The 13,333-nt window shown below is 52.6% G+C and overlaps 1 protein-coding gene across 4 annotated transcripts in view; it reads left to right on the top strand.

Moving 5' to 3' along the window:
* Positions 1-13,333, top strand: part of BAIAP2 (BAR/IMD domain containing adaptor protein 2) — an 87,290-nt gene that overhangs the window by 51,842 nt on the left and 22,115 nt on the right. For all 4 annotated transcript variants that reach the window (XM_075014497.1, XM_075014493.1, XM_075014496.1 and 1 more), the window contains exon 7: positions 11,956-12,108. In XM_075014497.1, the coding sequence (XP_074870598.1) occupies positions 11,956-12,108 (153 nt within the window). The remainder of the gene's footprint in view (positions 1-11,955; positions 12,109-13,333) is intronic.

Raw genomic sequence — 13,333 nt, 5'->3', positions numbered from 1 at the left:
GGAGGCTGCCAAGTTGTGCGTCTTGGGCATGTTTGTACCCTGGCATACCGCCGTCTGTGTGGTGGTTGTCTTATCAAACCAACCAACCCGGGGCTTTAAGGGGAAGGCAATTCTGGAGACTCCAGTAAATTGGAGCCAGGCTTCAGAGCCAGGGCCTGAAGGGAAGGGTGTTGCCGATGAGTTTGTTTTCTAGTGAGAGGAGTTGCTGTTGGCAAAAGGAATCCTGGCAGTGGCAGAACAGCCGTTCTAGTCACGTTAAAAAATGTACAGAGACTCCTAGATTGAGGTTATCGTAGCTGTTAAAGCCCAGTGGCTGTTACACACCAGGATTCAGATGCTCGTATTTAGAACAGCAGGAAGTGGAATTGCTCTCTTTGTGCATTTCCATTGTTTGCTGAGTTACAGGGGTTTCTTTGTCCTGAAGTAAAGCCAAAGTTTTTAAGATACACGCACCAGGGGGATGGGACTAGGGGCAGCTCTGTGAATAGGCTCAAAATGGGTTTGACTTTTCCTCCACCCTCCTGGGCTATCCCAGCCCTCCCAGACCATGCAACACAGCCTTTCCTGGTATATCAGAGAGGTAGCCCAGTTAGTCTGTATCTTCAAAAACAACACGTCCTGTGGCACATTTATAGACTAACTGATATTTTGGAGCATGAGCTTTCATGGGCGAAGACCTGCTTCGTCTGACTAAAGATTATGCTCCAAAATATCAGTTAGCCTTTAAGGTGCCACAGGACTACTTGTTTTTGAAGATGTAGACTAACTGGGCTACCCCTCCGATACTTGGTGCCCATAGAGAGGCTGGCTAAGTGATCAGTGGTACAGCTCACCCTGTGCGTTTGGCCTTTCTTAGCAACTTCACCTTTTCCTTTTATGTTGCATTGGCAAGAACTGTAGGAGAGTACGGCAGACTTGCTAACGTTGCAAGGCTTTTATTCATGCTTGGGTCGCGCCCGCTGTCCTGTATGATGTGTAAGGAGGGAGGGACTCGAGCTGACAGCAGCCTTGTGTAAAGGGGTGGTTGGGTCACTTGGACACTTAATTGGAGTGGAACTCACGGACAGGTATTTTAATTCTGTCAGATACACGTATGCCTCTCCTTTCCGAGTACTTTAAATGACATTGGGCTTTGTGGGTTTATGAAGATTTTGTAATTGGAACCTCACTTGAATATTCCCCTAAGGAGAAATAATTTTAGCGATAGGTCAGACAGTCCTAACTGATAGACTTTGCTGTAATGAGGCCAGCAGTTTTTATATAAAGACTCATAAGAATTATGTAAAAGTTTAGAGAAGGATCTGAAAAATTGATACAAAGTTTAAAATACCAAAATGGAGTGAGGCTTTATTTCCCAAAGCGTTGTGTAACGCCATCGGCAGGGGAGTGAAAAGGTGAAATCCAAGTTGACTACTCTTGATCACTTCCCCTCTTCCCAAGTGCTCCAAAATGGATTCCCTGTAGATCCCCTCCATGATTTTTCTGGGGATTGAGGTGAGGCTGACCAGTCTGTAGTTCCCTGGATTGTTGTTTTTTCTGTTTTTAAAGATGGGCACGACCATTTGCCTTTTTCCAGTCATTCGGGACATCTCCTGATCTCCATGAGTTTCCAAAGATACTAGCCAGAGGATCTGCAATCGCATCTGCCAGTTCCCTCAGTACCTGTGGATGCATTAAATTGGGACCCATGGATTTGTGTGTCTAGCTTTTCTAAATAGCTCTTGCCCTGCTCTTTACTCATGGAGGGCTGCCCACCTTCCCACACTGCATTGCCTACTGCCATAGTCTGGGAGCTGACCTTGTCTCTGAAAACTGAGGCAAAAAAAGCATTGAGTACTTCAGCATTTCCCACACCATCTTTCACTAGGTTACCTCCTTCATCCACTGACGGCCCCACACCCTCCCTGATAACTCTTATTGTTAACATGCCTGTAGAAACTCTTCTTGTTACCCTTCACATTCCTTGCTAGCTGGAATCCCAATTGTACTTTTGCTTTCCTGATTAATCCCTGTCATTCTCCAGCCATATATTTATACTCCTCCTAAGTCACGTGTCCAAGTTTCCACTTCTTATACGCATCCTTTTTGAGTTAAGCTCACCAAGGATTTCCCTGTTTCAGCCAAGCTGGTTGCCTACCATATTTGCTTTCCTCACTGCACAGTGAGACAGTTTGTTCCTCTGCTTTCCATGAGACCTCTTTAAAATACTGCCAGTCCTCCTCCAACTCCTTTCCCCTTCACATTAGGTTCCCAGGGGATCCTGCCCATCAGCTCTCTCAGGGAGTTGAAGTCTGCTCTTCTGAAATCAAGGTCTGTATTTTACTGCTCACCTTTCTGTCTTGTCAGAATCCTGAAATCTACCATCTCGTGATCGCTGCAGCCCAGGTTGCCACCCACTTCTATTTTGCCCACTAGTTCCTCCCTGTTTGAGAAGGGAAACCAAAGGCCTGATGTTTAGCAATGACAGATTTATTAGCTGTGCGCACTTCACATTCGACACTCTTCATTGTGCGATGCCCAGCCCTGTATCTCTACTCTCTCTGCGTAGTGTTTCATGCAGCAAGAATGTCATTCACGTCTTGCCTTGGGGGTGGGCCTGCTTGGCTTGGGAGAGGCTAGCAGAATTTCTGGGCCCATGGGCAAGGGAGAGGTGGGCTCTGTGCTCCTGGAAGGGGCCTTGAGGTGAAGGGGCAGGGCCTTGGGCAGCCAGCCCATAGCACCACCTGAATCATGCTGTTCCTTCGCGCCCCTGGGGGCTCCAGCGGTGATTTTTAAGGGCTCTGGCTGCTGCTGCAGTGATGGCTGGGCACCCTGGGCCCCAGGGCAGTGCCCCACCTTGTCAGGCCTGGCTGGGCCTGACCAGCAGACAAACAGCTGATCTAAAAGGAGACTTGTTGACCGAAGTGGGGGCATGATGGGGTTGGGAACCGGACTCTGTGAGTGCCCTGCACTAGGAGAGCGAGCTCGAGGAACACTGCTCTCCAGAAGTGGGAGTGCCTGCTCTGGTGCAAAGCAAGAGACAGGCAGTGCCGGGGTAGGAAGCCTGTGCCTCAGTGGTAGTGGCAAGGAGGACCTTACAAGCTGGAAAGGTCACCTGTACGTCCCTCTGGTCGCTGTCTCCCTGTGCGTAGGTTCAGGGTTCCCCTGGCAGTGGGTGGAACACAGCAGCACCATGGCAAGGAAGGGAAGGGAGACAAGTGGTTAGGGCTCCAGCCTCAGACTGGGGAGACGGGGGCCAAGCTGGGAAGTGAATCCCAGAGAGCCTGTTCTGAGACACCCTAGGCCAAGGTCCCTTGGCTGCTGTGCGCTCACTTCCCCTCCGGATGCTGCTCTTCCTCACGGGCCCGCCTGCCAACGGGGTGTGTTGGAGTGCGCCAGGGCATGGCCAGTGCTTCCTCGTCCCTGCATGAAAACACTTGCCCTCTGTGACAGGCGTGGACAGAGTGTGGGGAGGTCGCCAGCAGGAAGCCAGTGGGGGGAGAGCAGGAGGTACCCCAGAGGGGTAATGTGGCTAGCACAGTGCAGGGAAGTGCTCTGGTTTAAAATGCCTGTGTGCGCCGTGCATTTTCGAGGCGTTCACATGAAGTGATGATGACCTAGCGAATTAGAATCTTGCGGGGGGGCAGGGAGAGGGTCAGCACTAATGCAGATGGGGTTGCAGGAAGAAACCTGCCTGGGCACGGTACCTTTTGAACGCCGCTTGGCAAACGAAAGCGTTTAGGCATAACCCCCAAGTATTTATGGAGACCCTCTGGCCCATCTTGGCCAGGACAGTCCCTTTTTAAGCCTTGTCCTGCCTCTTGTGGGCGTTTGTGCTGTTTGCTTTTGCTGTCTGAAAGTCTGACAAATGCCCATTCCCCACCCCCCCAAAAAAGGGGGGCATGGTGCATAGGAACCTGGGGGTGGAGGGTTAAGCGAGATGCCAGCCCCACGTAGGTGGGAGGCCAGGCTAGGCTGGAGGAGGAGGAGGGGAAAAGAGGATGGGGAAATACGGTCACTCTGTGAATATCTTAATACTTGTAATTATTGGCCCCATATCATCCGCCTTGCTAATGCGCTCTCTGAAACTCACAAATGAGGGAAGCCCGTTCCATTGTTAATTTGAATGTTCCTGCAGAACTCAATCAGTAAAAGATCCCTAATATTTTCCCTCCCCATTGCAGAGGCACACCTGACTAGAGCGTTTGCGCATGCATCTTGCAGCGACTTAGCCCAGCTTCTTTCCAAAGAGTAGGGGACAGCGTGTTAAGGGAGACACAGTGGCAAGAGCCTTCTGAGTGGGTTTCCCCTTATGGATGTAAGTGTGCTGGTGCAGTAGCAGGTGGTGTTTTATGATGTGAGGGATAGTAACAGAGGAAGCCGTGCTAGTCTATGCACTAGCAAAACAAAAAGCAGTCAAGGAGCACTTTAAAGACTAGCAAAATAGTTTATTAGGTGAGCTTTCGTGGGACAGACCCACTTCTTCAGACCACCGCTAGACCAGATTTGCGTATTCATATCTCCATGTTCAGAAACTCATGGCTTCCTCAGGGGGTTGTTTTCATTGCAAGAGCAGATGAAGTGTGATGTGGCTTCCATGGAAACCCCCTTCCAGGCACCCTCCAATCCAGAAGGAAGATGTGGTTTCCCATAATAGCCAGGAGAGTGTTATGGGTATCTTTGGCTCATTCCCCAGTCAGGGGTCTGCTAGCTGCATGTATTTCTCGGAGAGAGGCATGTTAGTATCTCCAGATCATCCGTACAAGCCAGTCACACAAGCCCCTTGAAATGTGCTGGTGGTGATGGACTCCACAGCATGCCAGTGGAGTTGCAGTAACTGTGTGTCTGTAACTGAGTGCCAAAGCCTTTCTCCGGCACCCTGACTTCAGTGGAGCTACTGGTGCACATGGGTGGCTTGCAGCCAGCACACTGTGAGTCTTGCAGGACGGTGCCTCAAAGGCCCTTTGTGGTGTCGCTGGTGATGGATGCGTGAGCTCCTGAGTAGCTCAGGTCACTCTGTTCTCGTTCAAAAGGCAGCAGCTCCAGTAAGGAGCTTGATGCTCCTTGTCTCTCAGCTGATACAGTGATTTGTTAGTGATTGTAAATTGCAAGAGTGCCCCCTCCAGAGCCTGCTGTCATCCTTTCCGCAGCACCTGGATCCTCCTTGGTCTTCCATTGAGGTAGGGACTCTAACCTACCCCTCCTTCTTGCACGAGACCCTAGCTCAAGGCAGAATAGCTGCCGGTGGCCGAGCCTGATTCCTGTGTACGGTATAATCTCCGAGAGAAGCAAAAGCCTTGCCTGCCCCTTTGTCTCGATAGCCTAACCGAGCCAGAGGGTGAAATGACACAAGTCTGTGGTGCGCAACACAACTCCTGAGGGCGACCGATTGACGCACACAGGAGTTCACTCGATTTCATAATTTGGCTGGTGATTCGGAATAGCGAACTTGTTTTAAGCACCTGTTAGTGAGGCCTAAATTTGTCACTTGCCAACACCACGTTCCCTTTCTTTCCCCCTTGTTACCAATCAGCGTAAATCTAGACATGGGCATAACGTGAGGGGGAGGGGGCAGCAGGGGACGGCACAGCAAGGCCTTATGAGTATTTAATTGCCACTTAACTTCCCATGTGCCACCATCTCCAAGTTCTGCTGGCCTTGATGGTGGCTGCTGCAGCTGCTTAGGCCAGGCTGGGGCAGCTCTGGGAACACGCTGGATGTCTGCCTTGTGCCTTGTTCAGAGAGGCTGCCCTGAACTCAGCTGCCGCCTTGGAGCGGACACCTGGAAGTCGGAGCTGAAGCCATCTCCTCCCCGGGGCTGCTGATTTGTCCCTCCAGTTTTCAGTATGTGCGGCAATGTGGATTTCCTTGCCTGCCCCACCCCCGCCCCCCAGAGGCTTGTCTGCCACCCGGTAGGTCTCATTCTCAGGGAAAGCTCCCTGCCAATCAGCCTTGCTTTGCCATCTCTTAATTTTTATCTCCTTACTTCTAGTCACATCCCCCTTAAACAAATCCTCTGCTTCTGGAGTTCATGCTTTTCAAACCCTCTCGCGTTCTCTCTCCACGTGTCGCTCTTAAATCCTTCATCTGTCCTGGTCACGTTTGTTGCAGTTCTCTGATCTTCCCTCCCTGGTCTTTAGATTCTGTTTGGAGAAAGCCAGCGTTCCAGGTGCGCTCCCGCCAGAGCTCCGGATTAACTATTCGCTCCCTACTTATGATGTGATGCATTTGTGTAATGCAGCCCAGAATTACATTAGCTGTTTTTACTGCCGTGGCCCATAGTAAACCCATCTGTCTAGCAGTCTCCTGCAGTGTTCCTGGCTTCCCTCTGCTGAGGAGCACTGTGGTGTTTCCCCGTGCCAAGCCAAATTATTTTATCTTTGTGTCCCTTTTAGCCCTCGGGGCGGGGGGGGGGGGGCGTGTTTCATGATTCCTCCCAACTTCCACCTCTGGGAGACTTCGGTAACGTGAGGTTTGCTCCTTCCTTCCAGTCATTTAATAAAGAGGGTCCCTGAGGCTGATCCCTGCAGCACCGTTCAATGCATTGCTGATTAGCCCTGCCCTTGGCTTTCACTCTTAGCTAATTTTCATGGAATTGTTTCTGTTCAACACCATTTGGATTAATTTATGCAGTAACAATACATGGTGATTGCGTGCTTTAGTAACAACCAAATACGACAGCTGTTGTTTTGCCTGCACTGATTATAAATTGATCGCTATCGGCTCGGAATTAGTGTTTGTCTCAGGGAATTTGTGGTTTGTCATGTGAACACTTCAGTTTTTTTTAAAAGATTCCTCTAGTTTTAATTTGTTAAATTTGTGCCAGCGTCTGGGATTAATTGATGGGTCTAAAAATGGATAGTACTTTGCAATCTCCAGTCATCTTTTGTTCCAAATGATTGCTTCCAGCGTGTGTGTGTGAGAGAGCTTCCTTGGTTGCATAATCTCCCACCAGGCTGTATTAGTCCTTGTTATGAGCTGTTTACAGAGAAGAGCTGGTCAGCCAACTCAAGGCAGTATAGAAGCGTTATTGCAAATATTCAGTGCCGAAGCTGCATGCCTGGATGTGCTAAACAGACCTGGCCTCTGTGACTGAACTGCATTTTCTCGCCAGATCTCTTACAGGTGTAAGAGATTGTAACAGATTGCAGCAGACCAAGAGTTAAAGCTGTAGGCAGGAGGAACGGCTGCTGTTCCAGGAACAGTTGGCGTGGGCAGTGCCTCCTTTTAGGGCAGCCTCCTATGCTCTCGGCATAGATGATGGTTTTCACCTGGCTTCCTTGACTGTGAGGGCCTCCCCCCCGCCCAGGGAGAACAATGGAAGCTGCTTGCCCTACTCCAGGCACTCTCTTGCCCTGCGCAGACTCTTCTTGCGTGGAACTCGTTGCCAGTGCAGGGATGATGCTGTCTCTCTCCAGGCTGTCCGGTGTTTGTGACTTGCAAGACTTGACTCCTCACTTCCGAGACTGATCCCTTTTCTCCCTCACCCCCCGGATGCAAAGCTGGATCTTCCTTCAACCCAAGTTCTGGCCTCCGGGCTCTAAGCAAAAGCTATTTTAAAACCCAGTCCCTCTCCCATCTGATGCTTCTGGCTCCCTTGGTGTAGAGCAAAGGGCTGATATTGCTAATTAGGTCATCTTCGTTCCTGGTGCCTTTTTTTTTAGCCAGTGCCTGTACTCAAGGGACGGGAGAGTTATTTGAAGGCTCTTCACCAGCCTAGAAACCCAGGAGCACTTTCCAGCGTTGTCGGCCATTTGTTTGGAGGTCTGGGGGAGGGGGTGGGCAGTTAGACTCTATCGCAGAACGTTCCTGTGCCCTTTCTCCCCTTAAATTCATCCCCTGATCCCCAGTCAGCCCCTGCAGACTTTGTGGGGCGTGGCAATTCCAAGTCTCTGGGAAGGGTTGTGTCTTGCCCTCTGAGCCCATTTGCAGCGAGAACCGATTCCTGGGTGTTTGATACAGAGTACGCCACAAAACCCCTCCGGCACTGAGCCTGTACCATGGTAGGAGGCTTCTCCTCTAGGGTTCTAGAGTGTCCACCCTACCACCACTGCTGCGTGCTCCCATCCCAGCACACTCCTGTGGTTGCTGTTGAGGACACAGCACCCCTGGAGCATTAGGCATACCAGAGCCCAGCCCCTGCCTGCCTTTTTTTTTTTCTCCCCAGTACCCTTACTTTCCTACCTGGCGCGTGCTAGCAGCCTTGTTTTGATTGCCTTGTCACCAATCTGCTGCAGCCTGCAAATAGGCTACGGTTATTACTTGCTTCACAGTGCGCAGAGAGCATGGTTTGGGCACCTCCCGGGGCGTACGTTGGTGCAGGGTGCTGAGAGGACTGGGAGTAGTTCTGAAGCTTTTCTAAGTGACTCTCTGGGTGCAGAACAGAGGTTCTTCTCCCTTTTCACAGTTGTCTTTGCACCCATGGGTGAGATCCAGGAGCAGACTAACCAGAGGACTCCCTGGCACACAGAAAGTGCGTTCCCCAAGGGCTTGGGCTTGCAGCATTATCCAGGCACAGGATGGACAGACAGGGTTGTCCTCATGTGGTGACATGGGCTTTGCCTTGTGGTGCTGCAAGCTGCTTACCCTTGCGTCTGAATTGATTTCCCTTGAGTTTCATCCCACGTTGTTCTGAGAACGGATACCCAAGTGCTCGTACGATGCAGCTGCCATGATGTGCTGCGGAGTCAGTGAGGAGGAGAAGCAGAAAATTGTGGGGGTGGTGGGGGGGAAATCCCACATCTGTTTCTCTTGCAGAGAATCTTCGAGTCTACAAACCTTGTTCAGTTTGGGCTGGACGGTAAACCCGGTTGTGACAAGTCTGAGTTGGCCTTGCAGGGAAGGTGGGTGTGGAGCATATTCAGCATGGAGTTAAAATGGAACCTTTTATATGGCCCACAGCTGCCCAAAAATGATTGAGGCCACAGGATGGCTTCCGTATGAGGAAAGGTTATTCAGAGTGGGACTTTGCAGCTTGGAAAAGAGACGACCAAGGGGGATATGATAGAGGTCTATAAAATCATGAGTGGTGTGGAGAGAGTAAATAAGAAAGTGTTTGCTTACTCCTCGGGCAGCCAGGACTACGGGTTCCCAAACGAAACTAATAGGCGGCAGGTTTACAATGAACAAGAGGAAATTCTTTTATTCACAAAACACTATCAACCAGTGGAACTTCTTGCCAAAGGAGGTTGTGAAGGCCAAGGCTGAGGATTGCTTATTGTTAGGGTGTAGTAAAGGACTAGGTAACCTCATGCAGGACAGGTTCACCTGATTGCTCAGGATGGGCAGGAACAGTGTCCGTAGCCTCAGTCGGTCAGAAACTAGGCATGGGTGACGGGATGGATCATTTGATTCCCTGTTCTATTCATTCCCTCTGGGGCAGCCGGCACTGGCTTCTGTTGGCAGACAGAAGACTGGGCTAGATGGACCTTTGGTCTGACCCAGTGTGGTCATCCTTATGTTGCTCGAAGCTGCATATAAGCAGTATGGCTATAGCCTTCCAGTCCCAGCACAGTGAAGTGACTAGCTGGGAGAGGCCCTGTCCCTTCTGTTGGGGAGCGCACCCAGCTTTGGACCTGGCGCAGAGCTCTCCTTCAAGCATTCACTGGACACTTCACCTAATAGACCCCTGTGAGGGGTAACTGCGGAAGCTAACCAGTCTGTTCCATCTTGTATTGAGCTGGGATGCCCTGAGGGCTTGGGTACATTGAAAACACTGCAATGGCACAGCTGCCCTGCGTCTGTGACGATGCTGCCCATGCTGGTGGGAGAGAGGTTCTCCTGTTGTCACAGGTGGTCCTGCGCCTCGTAGGGAGGTGGCCAAGTCAAAGGGAGAATTGGCCCAGTGAGATCTTCACAGGGGACTGGGTGGGTTTTTTCACAGCCCTGAGTGGTGTGGACCCAATTTCCTCATGTAGGTCCATGTGGGGGCACGTTTCCCAGGCCTGACGAAGAGCTCTGGGTAAGCTCGAAAGCCTCTTGCTACCAGAAGGGGGCCCCATGAATGAGATTCCTCCCCCGCGCACACACGGGTCTCTTGAAAGGTACAACTGCTCGTTAGAGTTAATCTCTTGAGCATGATAGCTGTGAGGCTGGGGACATGTTGATGGTCTAAGCTAAGGCTTTGTAGGGCTGATGCGCTAGAACCAGAAATGCACAGAAGCATTCTGAGGGACGAGGGAACCCTAACACGGCCCTGGGCACAAAGTGCCTGGAAGGCGAAGAGAGCGGTTTCCTCAATGTGTTGGTGGCTGCTAAGGGGGAAGCTGGGTGGGTGGCCCTGGGAGTGGGTGGAGAAATTCCTCACCTCTAGCTTGTTTGTGTGAATTGACAGCTGGTCATGCTGCTTGGGTCCTGTGGGAAGGGACTCTGTGGCCTGAGCCCAGCTACTAACTGACTTTTTGAGGCATCCGTCTCAGAATCCTCCGTAGCCATTGTTGCTAAGAAGTGCCGGCCTGGAGCTCCCTAGGGAGGGCAGCTATCAGCGGGCCTGGCTTGCACACCACCTCTTGCCCCTGCAGTCATCCCACTAACTCCAGACGCTTCCAGCTGTTGTCTTGGCGAAGTTGATGGATGGTTTGGGCAGGTGGAGAACTTGGTCGCTGTTGTCTTGGTGGCGTCTTCCCCAGCACAAAACGTACCCAAGGAAAGAACGGGTGAAGGTGAAAGTCTGATCCGTGCAGCACCACCCGAGGGCGGGGCGCACTGGATTTTTGTCACTTGGGTGTAGTGCACCAGCAGAAGCCCCACGTCCGAGGACTGTGTAGCGAAAGCAAAACAGAATGATATGCAGGACGCTCTGCCAGCTGCTGCAGGTTGGTGTGTGTTAGATGTAAGTAGAGGGACGGGAGTGTTGGCGTCTGCTTTTCACAGACAACCCTGAGCAAGGGCGACTGCTTCCGCTCCCCTGGCTGGGCAGGGTTGTGTTCGGTGAGCCCTTGCTCCCAGTCTGTCGGGGGACAGGTTGGCTGGGCTGGCAGAACACGAGGTGAAGGCTATTGAGGACTGACTTGTGGAGAGTCTGCACTGGGATGTTGTCTGAGAAAGAGGCAGCCAGAAATGATTCTGGGCTCGTGGATTTCATTTAGTTTTGTCAGAACACTTTCTAGCTGTGGCCCCAGGGGAAGCCGGGGGCAGCGGGGGACAGATTCCTGCCTCTGGGGATGCTGCATGGGTGAGCCCATGAGAGGGGTTTGGGTGGGGCATCAAGTGAAGGGAACACTTCTTGTCTTGCTCACCAGCCTGTCCCCTCTGTTCTCTTCGGGCTCACCGAACACCGCCCCGTTCTCTTCGGTAGCACCCGTGTTGGCTGATGAATGTGAGAGGGCCGTGCGGACACGACGTGTGAGATAACGCTGCTCCCCAGGGCTGGCCTGGAAGGAGCCTGCTCTCCGGCACTGTTGGGAGTGGAAGGGTCAGGGCAGGAGTGTCTGGATTCCGATCTGCTGAAATCCAGCCTGGTTCGAGGAGCAGAGCCGGCTCATACAGTCGGCGAGAGCATTCGCTCAGCTCGGGCGTGGGCGTTCGAGAGTGCAGCTGCAAGGCAGTTCGGCTCTGCCCTCCCCCCACCCACCCACACGACTTCTGAAGCCCACGTTCTGAGTCAGCCGCCTTGTGCGGGGGGAGTGTGGATGAGTAAGGATGGCTGGTGAGAGAGGCGCACACACCCCACGTGCGCACACAGACACGTGTGCGCATACAAATGTTCTAGGCTTGCAGGCCAGTCTTAAGTCAAACAAAACTGTAAGTTTGTGTGCAGAGCATTTCAATCGGGAGTGGGAGCAGCGGCGGGATGCCCAGGTTTAAAGCTGCATTTATTTCTCAGAGCAAATATCCCAGGCATCCGCAGTGCACGGGATTCGTACCCAAAAGAACTTTTTGTTGTGGGTTTCCAGGTGACTCCTTTCAAGGACGGAGCATGCAGAGGTTAAACACGAGCCCCTCCCAATAAACTGACCGCTTGTCTTCCTTTCCTAGTACATCGACGCGATCAGCAACAAGCAAGGTGAGCTAGAAAACTACGTCTGTGACGGCTATAAGACCGCGCTCACGGAGGAGCGGCGGCGTTTCTGCTTCCTGGTAGAGAAGCAGTGTGCCGTGGCCAAGACCACCATCACCTACCACGCTAAGGTGAGCGCCCCGGGGTTAACCAGCCTGTGCGGACAGGAGAACTTCCCACGTGGGTGCCAGTGCCCCATCCATGTCCGCAGTCGTCCTGGAAGGACCGTCAATAGTGGGGTGCTCTGCTCTGACTGCCACTTTGACCAGTGCTGGGGGGAAGTTGAGGACCTTCAAACACAGTGAGCGTCTCTCCACCTTGAGCTCACAGGTCAAGCAGTCCAGCTGAGCACTGGACCAGCCCCAGCCCTTTGTGGCTTGGGCAGACAGGCAGGGACGCAGGCTGATGGGTGTATTGCATTCCTACAGGGGTAGGTGTCTCCCAGGCTGCGAATGCCATTCCCTTGCCTCTGTGAGGTGAGGTGGTCACTCTGCAGCCATGCCTCGCGTGTGGGCGTCTGGCCAAAGACCTGCGTGTTGCAGGGCCCTGTGGGTGCTGGTTTACTGGCCTCCAAAGGAGGCCCTCCCCACCCCCCCCCCACTCACTTCCTAGCGCTCCTGGAGCAGCTGCCAGAGACCAGCGCTCGCCAGCTCGAGAGAGCACTTTGGTTATGCAGGGACTGGTTTGGGCACAGCCTTGTGGCTGGCTTGGCCCCTTCTCCAGCACGTGCCTTGTGAAGCCCAGCAGAGGCAGAACGGCCCCTCCAAGTCATGAGTCACTGTGGGATGGAGAGCCCAGGCTGCAAGGAGGGGATCAGCTCGTGTGTGTCGTGTGACCTGCCTCCTGAACTGAAGTAAGAACCTTTCTGCTTCCCCTGGGCTGTTTGCCTTGGAGGAGCAGCAAGGAAGCTGGCTCCCTTTGTGATTGCTGGGGCTGCCACCTTCCAGCTCATCCTTAACGAAGGAGGGGCTTAAGGAGGGACTGCTATTCCACACTCCCCCTCGTCCATAGAGCGCCACCTACTCCTCTTGCTGCACCTTGGGCCCGGGGAGCACAGCCCCCAGCACTTACCTGTCTGCTGAGGTCGTAAGGCAGAGTTCTCTTGCCCCCTAGCGGTGGTCTGTTGGCTACAGCTACGACTCCGTGTGGGCAAAGCATGTGGCTTCCTTAACACAACAGCCGGCCGCCTGCTTGCGATCGCAGTTAGAGTTATTCCTGTTTTTCCCTACCTGTCACTCATCTCGCTTGCAATGCCCATCTGTCAAGAGTGCGCTTGGAATAAGGGAGTGACAGAAGAGTCCCAATGAGTCATCGCTGTCTTTGCACTCCAGTATGTGCTGAGTCAAAAGCCGACAT

This window comes from Carettochelys insculpta, chromosome 20 (assembly GCF_033958435.1).
Source record: "Carettochelys insculpta isolate YL-2023 chromosome 20, ASM3395843v1, whole genome shotgun sequence".
NCBI classification, from domain to species: Eukaryota; Metazoa; Chordata; order Testudines; family Carettochelyidae; genus Carettochelys; species Carettochelys insculpta.
The sequence above is the reverse complement of the archived record's forward strand: the minus strand, read 5'-3'. Positions and strand labels throughout refer to the sequence as shown.